This window comes from Carettochelys insculpta, chromosome 17 (genome assembly GCF_033958435.1).
Source record: "Carettochelys insculpta isolate YL-2023 chromosome 17, ASM3395843v1, whole genome shotgun sequence".
Taxonomy (NCBI): domain Eukaryota; kingdom Metazoa; phylum Chordata; order Testudines; family Carettochelyidae; genus Carettochelys; species Carettochelys insculpta.
This window is the reverse complement of record NC_134153.1, coordinates 31,271,552-31,290,340: the sequence shown is the minus strand read 5'-3', so window position 1 is coordinate 31,290,340 and position 18,789 is coordinate 31,271,552. Positions and strand designations below refer to the sequence as shown.

Genomic DNA, 18,789 nt, shown 5'->3' with positions numbered 1-18,789 from the left:
GGGGGGGGCGGTGCTGGGGCGGGGCCTGGAGCGGGTGGGGGCGGGGCGGCGCTGGGGCAGGCGGGCGGCGGCGGCGGCGCGGGGCGGGGCCTGGAGCGGGTGGGGGCGGGGCGGCGCTGGGTCAGGCGGGCGGCGGCCGCGGCGCGGGGCGGGGCCTGGAGCGGGCGGGGGGGGCGGCGCTGGGTCAGGCGGGCGGCGGCGGCGCCTGGAGCTGGCGGGGGGGTCGGCGCTGGGGCGGGGCCTGGAGCGGGTGGGGGCGGGCGGCGGCGGCGCGGGGCGGGGCCTGGAGCGGGCGGGGGGGGCGGTGCTGGGGCGTGGCCTGGAGCGGGTGGGGGCGGGGCGGCGCTGGGGCAGGCGGGCGGTGGCGGCGGCGCGGGGCGGGGCCTGGAGCGGGTGGGGGCGGGGCGGCGCTGGGTCAGGCGGGCGGCGGCGGCGCGGGGCGGGGCCTGGAGCGGGTGGGGGCGGGGCGGCGCTGGGGCAGGCGGGCGGCGGCGGCGGCGCGGGGCGGGGCCTGGAGCGGGTGGGGGCGGGGCGGCGCTGGGGCAGGCGGGCGGCGGCGGCGCGGGCCGCGCAGTGCCGCGGAGGATGGCGCTGCCGGGAGCCGAGGGCCAGGGGCTGTTCTTGCCGCCGCCGAGCCTGGCGCGCGAGGCCCACGTGCCCAGCCTGGCCGCCTACCGGGAGCGCTACCGCCGCTCGGTGGAGGAGCCGCAGGGTGAGCGCCCGGCGGGGGACGGGGCTGGAGCGAAGGACGCGCCGCGCTGCGGCCCCGAGCGGCGCTGGGGGGACCGGGAAGCCGGGCGGGGCGCGGCTGCCAGCGGGTCCCCTGAGTTACCTCGCCTCGCTCGCCCCCCGCGGGGGTCGGGCCGGGCCGGCTCCCCGGGGTGGCAGCGCCGTTCCCTGGACCGGCGCGGAGCTCGCGCGCTCCCCCGTGCTGCGGGCGGGGAGCGCGCTCGGCACACGGCCCGGCCCCGCGGCGGAGCACAGCTGCGGGCGGGTGCACGGAGAGGGCGGCCCGCTGCCTTCCGCCCTCCCCGGCCCCAGCCGAGCCCGGCGGCCCCCGAGGAGGGGTCCGGCCCCGGGGCGCCGCGCCCAGGACATGCGGTGGTCCCCAGGGCATCCAGGCCGCTCGTTGTCGGGCGGCGACAGGGACCCGGCTGGGGGCAGCTGCGGCCCGTCCCGCGCGCCAGGGGCTGTCCCGGGAGGGTCTGGGCCGGGCTGGGGTGCGGGGTCAGGGTGGCCGCCGAGCCCCTGGGGCCGATGGTCTCGGCCGCCGGGAGGCGGGGCTGCGGCGGTGTTTGCTGGCAGAGCTAGGCTGGCTCCCAGTGCCTCTGCGGGCCACTTCTCCCCGGCCCCCAGGCGGGCGGCCCTGCCGCCGGGCTGGTTCTGTGTGAGCGCCGCAAGGTGCAGAGGGGTTTTGTCATCAGATCTGCGCGCCTTGTGTCCGTGCGTCCGCGCCTGTGCGCCAGGGCACTGCCAGCCAGTCCCCAGTAAGGGCGCCTTTTCCGAAGGCACAGGGACCCCTCATGTTCCCAAGAACTACTTCTGGGTGGCTGGACGCTCGGAGTGGGACAGTGGAAAAATCTGCTGCTTGAGAGAGGCAGGTTGTATTTAGGCTGCCAGGGCATGGTACAAAATCAGCATGGCGTGTGCATACAGCTGGCGAGGGAGCTCTGGAACATTAGAGGAAGCTGGAAGGCTGAAAGATAACTACTCTGCCCAGATTTTGGAAGGCGATGCAGCACTTTCACTCACTTGAGGAATAGGTTAGTGGCAGCTGCTCTATGTCCTTTAATCTCAGTTGAACCAGTTTTGCACAAGGTGGGTGGTGCAGCACTGGAATGCGTTGCCTAGAGAGGTGGTGGCTTCTCCATCCCTTGAAGTTTAAGTCCCAGCTGGACAAGGTCCTGGCTGGGATGACTTAGTGGGGGTTGATCCTGCTTGAAGCAGGGGGCTGGACTCGATGACCTCCTGAGGTCCCTTCCAGCCCTGTGATTCCGTGAAGTGTGAGTGTTAATTCTTCCACTCTGCTCTGTGCTGATTAGGCCTCAGCTGGAGATCTGTATCCAGTTCAGGTCCCCATGTTTCAGGAAAGATGTGGAGAAATTGGGAAAAGTTCAGAGAAGAGCAACAAAACCGGTTAAAGGTGCAGAGAACGTGAGCTGTGAGCGAGGAGTGAACAAATTAGGGTTAGTCTGGAAAAGAGAAGACTGAGAAGGGGCATAACACTGTTCACTCACCTAAAGGGGTGTTACAAGGAGGAGAGAGAAAAAATTCTCCTTAACTTCTGATGGTAAGAAGCAATGGGCTTAAACTGCAGCAAGGGAGGTTTAGGCTGGACGTTGGGAAAAACTTCCTAACAGTCAGGGTGGTTAAACACTGGAATGAATTGCCTAGGGAGGTTGTGGAATCTCCATCATTAGAGATGTCCAAGAACAGGTTAGACAAGCACCTCTCAGTGATGGCTTAGAGCAGGGTGAGCAAACTTTTTGCATCAGGTCCCATTTTCCATCCCTGCAATTAGCAGGGCCCTTACAACCAGTCTAATGTAATTGAAACTGACAGAAATGTCAGGTATGTTCATATGGGAAAAAACCCTTTCAGCAGGTGCAAGACAATAAGCACGTAGAATGTATCGGTGTGAATACACACACAAAGCTGATAACATATTTCAACACGTTTAGTGAGATGGATGAGCTTGAGGACCAGCTTCCAGTTGTGTTGCACCCATGCTTACAATATTTCACCATCCCCCACTTCCTACACCCCGGTCTAGATGGTGCTTTGTCCTGCCATGAGCTCAGGGGACTGGACTGGATGAACTTTCAAGGTTCTTTGCAGTTCTCGGGCTCTGTTATTAGAGGGGCACTTGCTGGGGGTGGTAAAAGTTTCTTTTAAAAGATGCCTTAGCCCATACGAACTTTCATTGTGTGAAATGTAGCAGGTTTGCAGCTGCCACTGAATATGAGTCTGTTTCCAAGCTGGGGACGTTGCATTTATCCATTTTGGTCACTTAAAGTTTGACTGTGTTGCTTTTGCAGAATTTTGGGGTGACATTGCTAAGGAGTTTTACTGGAGGAGCCAGCACCCTGGACTGTTTCTGAAATACAACTTTGATGTGACAAAAGGGAAAATCTTTACTGAATGCATGAAAGGGGCTACAACCAACATCTGCTACAACCTGTTGGATAGGAATGTCAATGAAAAGAAACTTGGGGACAAAATTGCTTTTTACTGGTAATTATCTGCTTTTATTATAATGTAGAAAATGTTGGCATGTAATCCTGGAGAAGTGGTTCTCAACCTGTGGTCCATGGACCTGTGGGAGTCTGCAGACTGTCCAAGGGGTCTCTAGAAGTTGACAGAGAAAATAAACTGTGAGATCCCAGAAAAGTCTTTTAGTTTTTCTGATCAATCAAAAGTATGTGAATATCCCCACCTTCAAATCCCAGACATGCAGAAGGCCACGATTTTAGTGTTTTTTCTTGCACAACCCACACAATTGCATTCTTTTCCATTTTCAGTCTAAGACTTCTATGGTGGGGGTCTGCAGACATCAGTTTGAATTTCCAGGGGCTCTGCTCCTCTACTGAAAATTTGTAGGGGTCTGCAGATGATGAAAGGTTGAAAGCCATGGTCCTGGAGTAAAGCGTATAACTGACACTGACTTCTGTTAAGGTACATATTAAGCACTCAGTCCTGGAGGAATCTGCAATTTTAGTGTGGCTCCAAATGCCACAATTGCAGAATTCCCCAGGACACACCCCTAATGTCCTGAGTGGTAAATGATGGGGCGATTCCTCTCTTGCCATGGTTACCTTTAGCGTTAGCTTCCCAACTGAAGCTGGCTGTGAAACCTCCTCTGACTTCTTCAAAGTCCCAGGAGATAAAACAAGCAAAACCAAGAACTGGTGAGACGCACACCACATGTTTTAACTTTAACTGTTGGCTTGTGAGAATTGCAAAATAGCCTGGCCTGAACTGAGCATGTCTTCTAGGGCGCTTGCAGGCAGCAGATGCAGATTTTTGAGCTAACGTCAAAGCTGTGTGAAGAAAGTGGTGCATTTCTAGATGCCTTATGGTCTATAGGAAAAAGTGTTGGGGTGTTATGCAGGGCTGCCTACCTCTGTCCCATGTCAGTCACTGACTGATAGCACCTGCGTACCCTTGTGAGGCAGGTAAATATAACTTTACCAATGAGGATATGGAGGGTTGGATATAAGCTTCTGTGAAGTCGCAAAGCTCAGAAGTGTCAGAATGAGTTACGCCCCGTTCCCAGTTCTGGTCTTGGACAGTTTGACAAGGCTTTAGGCTCCAGGTGAGAACATCTGAATTTCATTGCAAACACAGAATCATACGTGGATATGCCTGTGCAGTTGACTCCACCTGACTTCTGTGCCTTCTTATTAAAGGGTTGGCTGGTTTGCTTTTATTCCATTTAGGGGAAAGTCAGAAAGCAGAGGCCAGTAACAGTTCTGAAAACGCCTTTAGTAAAGTCATTTACTCCTGGAGTCCCATCCTGAACCACAGTACTAATTGCTGGAAACCCTAACTGCAGAATACTCCCTCTGGGAGTCCCAGAATGTAGTACTTTGCCTTCCTTGCTTGTATTGAAGGTGTCGCCTACTGTTGTATGGCTTGAACTGAACCGTATCTGTTCTCCGCACCTGTTCCCAGGGCTCCTGGTTTCTTTAGGGTCACATACAGTCCACTGAAAAACATGTACTTTGCTTTACAAAAGCCGGGCGTGGTCATTCCACACTGCCTGTCAAGACACCACCAACAGATACGGGACACCACCAACAGGTCTTCAAGCACAGTGTCTTTAATTATGGGGCTTATCTGATAAAACCAGTGATAGCCCTGGATGGCAGCTGCACGGCTGTGAGTGTCCTGCTGTAGTTGAGTGGTAGAGCCCTCCAGGCTGCAGGCAGTTCTGTCAGCATCAGGCCATGTCCACCTCCCCCCCCACTTCCCCCGGAGTGCTTTGCAGAGTAGAGTCTGCTGAGAAGGGTGTGCATTTCTTACACACCTCTGAACACAAGAGAGCTCTACTGGTATAACTATGTCCTTACTAGGAGCTTCTGCTGGCATAGCTAAGCCAATTGGTGAATCACATTTCTTCATATAGACCGATAGACCTATGCTGTAGAACTCTGTAGTGTAGAGGTGGCCCCAGTAGAAAGGCACATAACTGGTATAACTGCTCCTGCATGGAGAGGAGACTGGTGTAACAGCTGTAGCCACACACAAGCTTTAAAGGACGTAACTTCATGAAAAAGCACTGCTCTAAGGAAGTTGGGTAAATTCTTGTGCATTTAGACAGGCCTATATGTTGGTGAAAAGTATTTGTCCACGTGCACACTGAATAAATTCTGCAGCTTTCCTGAATTTAAGATGACTCTCTGAATTCCACGTGTAAACTTTTGTAACTCTGCACCTTATAACCTCTGTCTGGCAGGCTGGCGTTTGTGCCAGGAGTTCGGTGTGCATGTGCGCACAGAGGTGCTGGAACGAGGGCCCCTGAGGGGGTGACAGCTTGTTGTGATGGTCACTGTATACAGGGTTTACATTTTTCCCCAGTGTTCTCAGCACTCCTAGAAAAGTTGTTCCATCCCCCATCAGTGCATATTTTGTTTATTCAGACAGGATAGCTGGACTTGCCTCTAGAAGTCTGACAGTCAGTCAGTGAGTTACAGTTACAACCCCCAGTCAGTGTAAGCTGTTGGCTGCCTAAAATTCTTTACATTTGATTTGACAGGATTTGTAAGAGTGTTTGTGATACTGGAGAAATCCATGGTGGTGGGTGTGAGAGGGGTAAATATTTGTTCTGGACAGAGTTGGCAGTGGGGTTTGTTGCAGGGGTAGGTTAGTGTTCTGTGGTGTGGTGTGTGGCTGGTCGGTGAGTGTTTGCTTCAGACTGAGGGGATGTCTTTAGGCGAGGCCTGGCCTGTCTCCCAGGGTCTGTGGGAGAGGGGGATTGTTTTCCACGATAGACTGTAGATGGTCGGTGATGCTCTGGACTAGCGGTGTTTTAGCTGGGTTAGGTAGAAGCCAGTGGCGCGCTCTCTACATAACCATACAAGTGACTGCATCACAGGACATAACCACATCAGCCACACCATCAGGGGCTTATCTGCATGCATATCTACGAATGTGATATGTGCAGCCGTGTGCCTGCAGTGCCCTTCTGCCATGGACTTTGGACAAACCGGACAGTCTCTGTGCCAAAGGAGAAGCAGACACAGATCAGGCATCAAGAAAGATAACATTAAACAGTAGGAGACCACTTCAACCTCCCTGCACACTCAGGAGCCTCTGTAAAAGTAGCCAGCCTTTTAGGAAAAATGTCAAAATCAGACTACAGGGAGAAGCAGATTTAACACAGTCCAGTTAGGATGGACTAAGGCTTTAGAAAGGTATTCTCACTACACAGGCAATTTTCCCTGGCTTGGTAGTCGCACTTCCCCACCAGGTGGTGGGGGAGAGCCACCTTCACCCTGACTGAATTGACCTGTTAACGCTGGTCCTACGCTTGCCAAGGAGCTCCTGTCCTACCTCTGCGATTTCCATGCCAGGCATCTGGCAGTGGGCTTTTGCCCAGAAAAGCTAGTGCCCAGTAAATAAATCTGCCAGTCTTTAAGGTACTACAGGGTTCCTTGTTTCTGCAGATACAGGCTAACACAACTACTCCTCTGAGACTTGTAATGGTAGACAGAATGGTTCAGGAAATGTGTGTTAACAAATAGGTTCCTTGCTAGGCCTGTTAGCACACAACTCTGAGGATTAATGCATTTAAACTGCTGCACAGGACTGCGTTTCTCTCATGCCCAGAAGCAGTTGTAAAGGTCTGGGGGTGTCGGGGGTAATGGAGGAGCTCAGAGGGAGGGACTCTGGGCAGCAGCTGGCGGGTGATCATAGGGCGTTGGTGGGTGTGGATGAGAGAAGTACAAACGGAGGGGACAGAGGAGGTGTTAGGGAGTTGGAAAGCTCGTGGTCCCATGCGGACCCTGGCTCTCCCATTCCGTCGGCACATCTGCCCTCTGAGGCACACGTAGGCCAGCTGAGAAAGTTCACTGGTTAAAGGATTAAAACGTTTAGCTGGTCAACTGTGAGCCACGGCTGCTCTGGCTGAGTCCCACTGGCCGCCAGGCCTAATGGTTCAGGTCTGGTTATCGGTGAACCTAATGCTTACTGGGTAACCGTTCAGCCTTTACATCCTGGTCCCCTGTTCCCATGTGCACCCCCATCCCCTGTGGCCCTGCAGCTGCACCTCAGCCCTGTGTAACCCCAGTCTGTGACCCCGAGCAGCTGTGTGCTCTGCTCTGTCTGTCCCCTGCTCCTTCGCACCTGGCCCCATGGGCTGTGGAGAATGCAGCCTCTCCTCCCCCTCTCTGCAGCTGGCTGCGGTGGCTGGCAAACCAGCTGGCCTCTGTTCTGCTGCGACAGCAGCCTTGGGCAGGCGAGCCGGGGCCTCTGGCAGAATGTTTTCAGAGGGGCACACGCAGCCTGCGGGAAACCTGAATCCCGCAAATGTGCAGTGGGCCGAATTCCCTCAGCAGCAAATGGTGCAATGACCAGGAGGCACATCCGGCTACCGGCGGGGGGAGAGTAGGGCGCAGCAGGAGGCTGGGGGTGTCGCATGGAGGGCTCTGTCGTTGGGAGCATGTGCACAACTTCAAGTACTTTACGGTGACTGTTCCCTGTGCTGGCTCCACCCCCCTGCGCTACAGGTGTGAACGGGTGGAGCCACTTCTGGGCTATGGCGCCAAAAGACACCCTCCTGTGGGTCCACCCCGGGCGGAGCTGGGCGGTGTGGTGGGGCATTGCCTTCCAAGCTGTGCACATTAGCCAAGTGGCGACGGCCCTGCCCAAGGCCAGAGGAGCCACTACGGGTGGGAAGAGTGGCAGCGTCTCCCATGGCAGCCATAGGAGGCTGGAAGGTTTGTGGCCGCCCCACACCCCAGCGGCTGCAGCCTGTGATGTGTGGCTGTGAGCCCCCGAACGTCAGCTCGCAGCCTTCCAGGGATCATGGCTTTGGGTTGGGTGATTTGCACTGTCCAGGCAATGGCTGGGCCCCACCGGGGCGCCTGTCTCCACACAGCTCTGATGTGTCTCAGGCAGGTGGTACCTGTGAGATGCACCTGAGTGCTGGGCAGGTCATTGGGTCAGGCTGCCACGTGAGCAGCTCCTGGCACTCAGCAAGCTGTACCGGGGAGGGTGTCAGCAGTCCCTGGTGTGGCATCTGCCTGGCTCCCTGGTGCTCCAGCTGGCCCCTGTTCCTGGTGAGGGGCCACGTACATCCTTAACGGAAACGTGTTAATAGTAGGCCACCCTGCCTATTGCAGCTGCACAGCTGGGCCACAGGGAGGAAGTTTGGGGAAGTCGCACACAATCACAGAATCCTGGGGCTGGAAGGGACCTCAGGAGGTCATCTAGTCCAGCCCCCTGACTAAAGCAGGACCAACCCCCACTAAGTCATCCTAGCCAGGACCTTGTCAAGCCGGGACTTAAAAACCTCTAGGGTTGGCGAATCCACCACCTCTCTAGGCAATACGTTCCAATGCTTCACCACCCTTCTGGTGAAGTAGTTTTTCCTAATATCTAACCTACACCTCTCCCTCTTCAACTTCAGACCATTACTCCTTGTTCTGCCATCTGACACCACTGAGAACAGTTTCTCACCCTCCTCTTCAGAGCTCCCCTTCAGGAAGTTGAAGGCTGCTATTAAATCACCCCTCAGTCTTCTGTTCTGTAAACTAAGCAAGCCCAAATCCCTCAGCCTCTCCTCATAAGTCTTGTGTTCCAGGCCCTTAATCATTTTTTTTGCCCTCCGCTGAACCTGCTCCAGCAAATCCACATCCTTTTTATACTGGGGGGCCCAAAACTGGACACAATATTCAAGATATGGCTTCACCAGTGCCAAATAGAGGGGAATAACTACTTCTCTAGATCTGCTAGAAGTGCTCCTCCTAATGCACCCTAGTATGCTCTTAGCCTTCTTGGCTACAAGGGCACACTGTTTACTTATATCCAGCCTTTCATCCGCCATAACCCCTAGGTCCCTTTCCATTGTACTGCTGCTGAGCCAGTCGGTCCCCAGCCTATAACAATGTTTGGGATTCTTCCACCCCAGGTGCAGGGCTCTACAATTCTCCTTATTGAACCGCATCAGATTTCTTTTGGCCCAGTCCTCCAGTTTCTCCAGATCACTCTGGATTCTCGCTCTACCCTCCAACATATCTTCCTCTCCCCCTAGTTTTGTGTCATCCGCAAACTTGTGGAGGGTGCAATCCAGGTCATTAATAAAGATGTTGAATAACACCAGCCCCAGAACCGAGCCTTGCAGCACTCCACTTGAAACAAACCACCATCCAGATATTGAGCCATTGACCACTACCCGTTGGGCCCAACCCTCAAGCCAGCTTTCTATCCATCTTATAGTCCAAGGATCCAATCCATATTTTCTTAACTTATGGACAAGAATGTTGTGGGAGACTGTATCAAAAGCTTTGCTGAAGTCAAGGTATATCACATCCACTGACTTCGCCATGTCCACAGAGCTTGTTACCTCATCAAAGAAGCTAATCGGATTGGTCAGGCAGAACGTGCCCCTGGTGAATCCATGTTGGCTACTTTTGATCACTCTCCTCTCTTCCAAGTGCTCCAAAATGGATTCCTTGAGGAGTCCCTCCATTATTTTCCCAGGGATTGAGGTAAGGCTGACGGGTCTATAGTTCCCTGGATTGTCCTTCCATCCTTTTATAAAGATGAGCACTATGTTTGCCTTTTTCCAGTCATCTGGTATCTCCCCCGATCTCGAAGAGTCTTCAAAGATAATGGCCAAAGGCTCAGCAATGACCTCTGCCAATTCCCTCAGTACCCTCGGGTGCATTAAATCCAGACCCATGGATTTGTGTACATCTAGTTTTTCTAGATAGCTTAGAACTTGTTCCTTCCCCACCAAGGTCTGCCCTCCACCTTCCCCTACTGCATTGTTTAGGACCGTCATGTGGAACTTAACTTTGTCTGTGAAGACTGAGGCAAAAAAGCATTGAGTACTTCAGCTTTTTATACATCATCTGTCACTAGGTTACCTCCCTCATCCAGTAACAGCCCCACACCTTCTCTGATAACCTGTTTATTGTTAATATGCCTGTAGAAACCCTTCTCGTTACCCTTCACATCCCTTGCCAGCTGCAGTTCCAGTTGTGCTTTCACTTTCCTGATTACTGCCCATTCTCCAGCCGTATGTTTATACTCCTCCTTAGTCAACTGTCCACATTTCCATTTCTTGTATGCATCCTTTCTGAATTTAAGCTGACTAAGGATTTCCCCATTAAGGCAAGCTGATTGCCTACCATGTTTGCATTCCTTACTCTGCAACAGGATGGTTTGTTCCTGTGCCTTCAGTAAGACTTCTTTTTAAATACTGCCAGTTCTCTTGAACTCTTTTCCCCTTCATCTTCGTTTCCCAAGGGATCCTGCTCATCTATTCTCTCATGGAGTTGAAGTTTGCTCTTTTGAAATCAAGGGCCTGTATGTTACTGCTCACCTTTCTTCCTTTTGTCCGGATCCTGAAATCTACCATCTCCTGGTCACTGCAGCCCAGGTTGCCACCAACTTCTATTTCTCCTACTAGTTCTTCCCTGTTTGTGAACAGCAGGTCAAGTTGCGCACGGCCCCTGATTGGTTCCTTCAGCACTTGTACCAAGAAGTTATCGCCAACATTCTGCAAAAACTTCCTGGATTGTCTGTGTGCCGATATATTGGTCTCCCAGCAAATGTCCAGATGGTTAAAGTCTCCCATAAGAACCAGGGCCTGTGATTTGGAAGCTTCACTTAGCTGCCTGAAGAAATCCTCATCTATCTCATCTCCGTGATGTGGTGGTCTATAATAGACACCAACTACAACATCACCTCTGTTACTTCCACCCCTAAGCTTAACCCAAAGACACTCAACTGGATTTTCTCCTTGCTCATACTGGAGCTTTGAGCAGTCGTACTGGCCCCTCACACGGATCGCAACTCCTCCTCCTTTTCTCCCGTCTGTCCTTCCTGAACAATTTATAACCTTCCATGTCCGTGCTCCAGTTATGTGAATTGTCCCACCAAGTCTCCGTTATTCCAACCACCTCATACTTTGACTGTGCCAGGGCCTCCAATTCTTCCTGTTTGTTCCCCAGGCTTCTGGCCTTAGTGTACAAGCATCTTAGAGAAGGGGCCGATTGGCCCACTTTCTCCTCTTCTCCCAGGAAACCTGCTTGATTGTTCCCTCCTCCTTCTCCACTTACCTCCAGGCTTGTGTCACCGTCCCCCGATGAACCCAGTTTAAAGCCCTCCTCCCTAGGTTTGCAAGCCTGCCTGCAAAAATGCTCTTTCCTCTCTGTGTGAGATGGATTCCATCTCTTCCCAGCAATCCCTGTTCACGTGAGAGAATCCCATGGTCAAAGAAACCAAATCCTTCCCTGCTACACCACCTACGCAACCACGTGTTCACCTCTGCGATTTGACGATCCCTACCCGGCCCCTTCCTCCCCCAGGGAGCATAGACGAGAACACCACTTGTGCTCCGTATTCCTTGAAGTCTAGTGCCCCTAGATGGGGAACCACCTTGGCTAATGTCCTGCACACTTGCCATCGATCTCCTGAGCTGGGAAGGCTCTTTTCAGGCGCATTTGCAGGCAGGTGGTTATGTTCGGACAAGTTGCCTGGAGGAGGGTTACAGCTCATGGTGGAATCTAGGTGACCAGTTTGGGAAGAGTGGTTAGCTCCAGAAGGTGGTGCAGAGCCGTAGCCTGGGTGAGTGGGTCCATTCTCGAAAGCAGCTGTTGGCAGGGAGGTCTTGAGCCTGATTTCCTTCCCGGGTCTGGCTGAGAGTGCTGCTGCGCCCTGGATGCACCGGCATGAAAGAGAGGAGGGCCATGTCTCCTTGCATCACTCAGAGCCTGCTGGTGGGGTGACATGGCACAGTTCATTGTCCCCCCCCAGAGGGACCCTGTGCAGTTGACTCCCACTGAAGTTTGTAACAGGTAGTTGTAAAGTGGGCAGAGCTGCTGGGGGTGGCAATGGAAGACCAGAGCAGAGCTGCTGGCGTGGTGGTGTGACCCGTTCAGAACCGCTGGCAACAGCGTGACTGTTGCCTGCATGGGTTTGCTTTTTCATCGTGTAAGGCAGCAGATTTCTTCTGATCTCCAGAGTCAGTCAAGAAGTTTCCGGTTTCTTCTTGGGCATTTCCCATGCAGGATCATTTGAAAGTACTTTTCTCTGCTGTCCCTACCACTTCTGAGTCCCCTTCCTGCAACTGGTGTTGCTGCCACCATCTAATAAGCAACAGTAGACCATGAAATGTGCCCTGCGTAATTCCATCTGTCTGCAGTAAAAGTCCTTTGTCTTAACCACAGCATTGCAGTTAGTTACCTGGTGCTGAGGCTTCTGTTATGTCCAGGGTTACGTCACTGCCCTGGTATTTCGAGGCATTAAAACAGTAAACCATTTAGGAGGGTTAAAAGGCAAAACTGTAGTTACCTGACACTGGCCTGACCTCTAAATCCAGAGGCAGACGGGTGCCCTTCCACCCATTGCACAAGTCTGCTTTGCTGCAGGTGTGTGACACCAAATGCACTGGGAGCAGATTCATCTTGACCAGTAGCAGTTGATGCAGTGTGGGGAAGTAACTTTTTTAAAACCCTGGTCTGGGTGTAGCAGAGCCTCTTGCACATCGCTGGGTGACAGAGAACTCCTGCCCGTTACACAGTTGCAGCGATGGCCATGGGGAGTCTGGGGACGTGTTCGGGGAGTTTGGGATTGCAGCCCATGAGGACCAAGGGTGGTAAGCTGAGCAAGGAGGCGTGCCGAGGGCTGGCGGCGTTTGCATGCTGCTGGCAGTGGGGCAGTGGCAGAGTTCAGAGGGCGCCTAGCGCCTGCTGGCTCTGCTCATTGTAAGACAGTTTGGTTACTCACGTTCTAGAGCACTGGATATGAATCATCTATAAAAAAGGGAAGTGAAGATTGTAACACATTCTGGCGGTTTTACTGTAGCTCTTTTTTTTTTTTAAAGCGGATATGAGAGCTAATGGGCTTGCCAAGTCTGAGTCTGGGGTAAACATACAGTGCTGTGTTAAGAAGCAGCAAATATGAGGATGAATTGTAGAGGGAGAAAAAGCATCTGGTATGATTGCTGCTGCTTCAGCTGATAGTGAGTGTCTGGGCTTTTATTCCCGAATGTTTCAAATGTGTCTGTCTGGGAGAGAGGCAGTAAAATGGATTGGATTTAGAAATTGCTGCTAGGTGGTGGCAATAGGGATTGGACCAGGAGGTAGTTATTTAGTTATTTAACACAGCCTGGCGCAGTAGAAGACCCTGGATGTGGGCATATACAAAGTGGGAGGACTTAGGGCTTTCTGCATGTTCCAAAGTTCTCCAGAATCTGAGCTTGAATTGAAACCCAGCATTTGGCCCAGCTGAGGGCCACAGTGGCAAATTGTCAGGAGCGTAAACTGGAATATATTGTCAGCTGGTTGAGTTGTCCCTGGAAACCACGAGCACATTTCACGCTGGTGGGCATCTCTGTCTGAGCAGCCTGGTGTACAGCCTAGGTGGAGAGCTGCAGGTGGTCTCCAGGGCCTGTGTCGCCATACGAATATGATGGCAGCTGTAGACTGGGTTTTTGGCATCCCAGTGTCTTTAAAATTCTTGCCCTGTCTAACTTCAGAACACCTCCATCCTGTCCACTGCCGAAGAGCTTTTGCCTTTGCTTCTGGGCATGCTTCCCCCGCTCTCCCATCAGGGGTGTTTGTGAGCTGAGTTTGAGCCCAAGTCATGGCAGCTGTGTCTCTGCCGCCAGTTCCAGGCAGGCTTTGGGCAAGGTGTCGCTGTGGGTTTACAGAGCACACTTACCTTTGCTCTCGCTATGGGCTGTTGCAATGCCCGTTTGTCTTCAGTGGGGCAGAGGTGCTAGGCCATTGGTGGGCCCCTTTGCAACTCCCCTTTGGTCTCCCTTTGGCAGGTGGTGAATTCTGGTTCCTTATGGCTTCACTTTAATATCTCCAACTGCTCAGCCTCGCTAGACATGCCTGTCTTGGTGCAGGCCCAGCCCAGCTGACCCGGTGCTTGTTAAGAGAAATAATGCCCCTTGGGCATTGGGAAGAGTTTCGTGTTTAGTAAGAGCTCTGTTGGAATAAACGACATCTCTTTCTGCCTGCGAGGCTCTAGCGAGCACAGCAACTGTGGCCAACTAGCTTGTACCAAACCGGTGTGCACTGTGCTGCTGTTTCTGCCTGCAGCCCCGTTACCATTCCTGTGCTCCCCACCCTGCCAGAACCAGCCCGCTACTGTGCTGCCGAGTGGCTGGGCAAGAGCTTCAGGCAGTAAAACACATGAGACGCATTTGAGTAACTCAGACATTTGTGGCGCTTGTTTCCACCAAACAGACAGGGTGGTAGCCTGGCAGTGCAGCCTCAGGCCCACTCTCCAGGGGTTTCTGTGAAGCTCGGCACAGCTGCATTGCAAGCCTGACAGTCCCTGAATTTTGCTAGACTACTTCCCTGCCTCACAGCTGGGGAGGGAGGGTGAACCCATTAATGTGTGCGAGCTGCTGGGTATGACATGGGTGGGAGCCCCAGGACACAGCTGGGTGTTAACCACGAAGCTGAGGGAAGCCTTTATGTTGTTGAAACAAAAAAGCAGTCAAGTAGCACTTTAAAGGCTAACAAAATAATTTATTAGGTGAGCTTTCGCGGGACAGACCCACTTCTTCAGGCCATAGCCAGACCAGAACAGACTCAATATTTAAGGCACAGAGAACCAAAAACAGTAATCAAGGCTGACAAATCAGAAAAAGATGATCAAGGTGAGCAAATCAGAGAGCGGAGGGGAGGCAAGAATTAGATGAAGACAAGTATGCAAAAGAGCCCCTGCAGTGTCCCAGAAAATTTGCATCCCGGTTCAAACCACGTGTTAATGTGTCGAATTTGAATATGAAAGAGAGTTCAGCAGCCTCTCTTTCCAAAGCAGAGTGAAAATTCTTCTTCAAGAAGATGCAAACTCTTAAGTCATTAACAGAATGGCCCACTCCATTACAATGTAGACTAACTGGTTTGTGGATCGGGACTGTTTTGATGTCTGTTTTGTGCCCATTAACTCTTTTGTCTTAGAGAGTTTGAAGTCTGTCCAATATACAAAGCATCTGGGCATTGTTGGCGCATGATGGCATGTATGATGTTAGTTGAGGAACATGAGAATGTGCCTGTGATTCTGTGACTGACCTGGTTAGGTCCAGTGATGGTATTTCCAGAGAAGATATGTGGACAAAGCTGGCAGCGGGCTTTGTTGCAGGGAAAGGTTCCAGGACTGGTGTTCCTGGGGTATAGACTGTGGCTGTTAGTAAGGATCCTCATGAGGTTGGGAGGTTGTCTGTAGGAGAGAACAGGCATGTCACCCAGGGCCTTCTGGAGTGTGGCATCCTGATTAAGAATAGGTTGTAGGTCTTTAATAATTCGCTGCAGTGGTCTGAGTTGGGGCTGTAGGTGATGACCAGTGGTGTTCTGTTCTTGGCTTTTTTAGGCCTATCTTGGAGTAGCTGGTCTCTGGGTATGCGTCTGGCCCTGTCGATTTGTTTTTTTACTTCTCCTGGTGGGTAATTCAGGTTTATGAATATCTGGTAAAGATCTTGTAGTTTTCGCTCTCTGTCAGTAGGATCAGAGCAAATGCGACTGTACCTAAGGGCCTGACTGTTGTTGGTGAGACTTCGTTGCCATCTGGGTGGGGCTGGTTTCCGGCAGTCACTCTTAACAACTGGGCGCCTTTTGAAGAGGGACAAGCAGGAAATAAGAAAATGTTCAGCCTCTTGAGGATCCTGAAAGAAAATGACTCTCCAGGCTGTGACCAAGCAAACGGGGCAAATGGAGCATGTGAGGGAGGCAGCTGAGAGGGCCCAGCCCTGGGGAGTCCCTCAGCATGTCCCTGCCTGGGTCTCCGAGCATGGGGTTTGCAGACATGTTGTGTGCCTGGAAGACGCTCCTAGCTTGCTTTCCAAGAGGCCAGTTTCCTGTGTGCTCTTACTGAAAAGCCTTCTGCACTCTGAGGTGAACAGGAAAGGGATCTTGGAGTTATAGTGGATAGTTCTCTGAAGACATCCACGCAGTGTGCAGCGGCAGTTAGTAAAGCAAATAGGATGTTAGGAATTATTAAAAAAGGGATAGATAATAAGACAAAAGATATCATACTTCCCCTATATAAAACTATGGTACGCCCACATCTTGAGTACTGTGTGCAGATGTGGTCTCCTCACCTCAAAAAAGATATATTGGCATTAGAAAAGGTTCAGAAAAGGGCGACCAAGATGATTAGGGGTTTGGAACGGGTCCCATATGGGGAGAGGCTAGAGAGACTGGGACTTTTCAGTTTGGAAAAGAGGCGATTGAGGGGCGATATGATAGAGGTATATAAAATCATGAATGGTGTGGAGAAAGTGAATATAGAAAAATTATTTACCTTTTCCCATAGTACAAGAACTAGGGGACACCAAATGAAATTGATGGGTAGTAGGTTCAAAACTAATAAAAGGAAATTTTTCTTCACACAGCGCACAGTCAACCTGTGGAACTCCTTGCCCGAGGAGGCTGTGAAGGCCAGGACTCTATTAGGGTTTAAAAAAGAGCTTGATAAATTTTTGCAGGTTAGGTCCATAAATGGCTATTAGCCAGGGGTAAAGTATGGTGCCCTAGCCTTCAGTACAAGGGCAGGAGATGGATGGCAGGAGATAAATCACTTGATCATTGTCTTCTGTTCTCCTTCTCTGGGGCACCCGGCATTGGCCACTGTTGGCAGACGGGATACTGGGCTGGATGGACCTTTGGTCTGACCCAGTATGGCCATTCTTATGTTCTTATGTAACACCCTCGGCACAGGAAATGTCCCAGGAGGGAGAGCATCCGTGCCAGCCAGACTCCCAAGGCACTCAGTGCATGCTGCCAGCTGAGAAGCCCACGAGCTGCCTGAGCCTGGGGCAAGCCTACATTTGCGGCGTGTCCCAGCCAGTGCACAGACGCTGGCCTTAAAATCTAGCGTGGACACCTGGGTGTGACTGGCCCCGTGGCCCTGTACGGTAGAGCCCAGGAGTAGGGGGATTGGGAGTGTCCGCCTGAGGTCAGGCTCTGGAGCGACAGCGCTTTCGCTGCGTTGGGATGCTGCACCTCAGCTGGGTTTGCCCTCGGCCGTGCAGTGCTCATGCACGTCTCGCTCTGTGGAGAGGCCTCATTTCGTATCATGCCAGCATCATGCGCTCGCTCTGAGGGGCTTCCGCTCTTGGACACTGAGTAAAGCCAGATGCAGGAGGGCAGGGGACTAGGCGTGGTGGTCCCTTCCAGTGCTGGTATTCTGAGTCTAGGCTGAACTTTTTGTGGTCCTGGTGCCCATCCCTGCATGGCATGACTGTTGTCTCCTAGCTGAGTCCCAGGAGGCCTTCAGCCTTGGCAGCTGTAAGGTTGCAAGAGGGCTCTTCCCCACTTTGGGCTCTGAGGTGCCACTGGTTAATGGGGGGGAGTGGGGTGTAAAATTTGGGGGATGGCTTCCCAGCTGTCTTTGGATGCTGCAGAGGCGGAGAACTGCTGTTTGTGTTGGATATTTATACTACAAGCTGAAAGGACTGGAGGAGAGCTTGAAGCGAATGTGGTGTGTGTTCTTGGAGTGAAGGTCTCTGGTTAGATCCACTGCAGGGAGCTGTTAGCCAGTAGGGTGTGGGAGCTAATCTGTTTGCAATTTAAAGCTAGCGTAAGAAAAGGAGATTAGCTTTTGATAAATGCTGCTGCTGTGGAGATGGGAACTAGGCGAGGCTCTTGGCTGCAGGACTCTGCATTGTGTAATGGTTCCAGACCCTGTTGGTTTGGTCTAAGGGGGATGATGGGTAGGCCCAGAACAGTTGCTAGTGTCTGAAAATGGTTTCCAGGGGCACTTTTCCAGATCGGGTTGGGGTCTGGTGCCCACTGAACTCCCTCCAGCCCAGGAGTGAGACATAGAACTCGGCTGCCTTGAGACATGTTCATGTTTGAAGCGTCAGAATTCTGGCTGATATTGAAGGAATGGCTTGTGACAATCCAGTCTGGGGCTGAATCGTCAACTCTACTGCATTTCTGGGGAGGTGGCTGGGCAGTGTGTGTGACAGCTCAGAACTGCATCAGACCAGTACGACTGCCTGGCCAGTTCAGCACAGTCTGTAGCAGCCCAGATGATGGTGTAGGTGACCTGTGCTCCACACGGAGTACAGGGGTTGAAGTCGAGTAGCAGCCCAGTGACAGGCGTGATTCATTATGATCCTCAGAGCAGAGCACTTCAGAGGCAGATTTATGGGGTTTAGGACGCCCTGGCTCACTTGCCCAACCAGACCAGACTCTGGGACCCAGACGGACGACCAGCAGTGTCGTTGGTTCCGGGAAATTGCGTTTTTTTGCTTCTGAAGTGGAGTGACGTCTGTGCACTAGGAGTTGGCTGCAAGGGCACAGAGGCGTGCCAGGAAGGGCTTCTCTTGGGTCTGCAGCACTGAGGAGCGAGTGTGCTGAACATGCACGTTGGCCACCAGCGCGCTTGTTGCTGGGACTCTAGTGTCTGTCAGACTGAGATGTCCCTGGCATCAGTGCTGAGGAACACGTGCAGACAATAGCTGGCACCAGGACAGCAAGCTTCTTGCTTTAATGGAGAGGAAGGGTGGGCTTGGATGTGAACCAGAGCATCTCCATGTAGAAGTGAACTCCTGACCAGGATGCTTGTCCACAGAACTGTCTCCGGGCTTCTCAC

At 52.7% G+C, this 18,789-nt stretch overlaps 1 protein-coding gene across 6 annotated transcripts in view; it reads left to right on the top strand.

Annotated features, from left to right (window-relative positions):
- The first annotated feature begins 532 nt into the window (after positions 1–532).
- Positions 533–18,789, top strand: part of ACSS2 (acyl-CoA synthetase short chain family member 2) — a 62,271-nt gene continuing 44,014 nt past the window's right edge. For 3 of the 6 annotated variants that reach the window (XM_075011723.1, XM_075011722.1, XM_075011721.1), the window contains exons 1-3: positions 533–712; positions 3,039–3,234; positions 3,822–3,908. In XM_075011723.1, coding sequence (XP_074867824.1) covers positions 586–712; positions 3,039–3,234; positions 3,822–3,908 — 410 coding nt within the window. In that variant the 5' untranslated portion in view covers positions 533–585. The remainder of the gene's footprint in view (positions 713–3,038; positions 3,235–3,821; positions 3,909–18,789) is intronic. The other 3 variants (XM_075011725.1, XM_075011724.1, XM_075011726.1) reach the window with 2 other exon arrangements.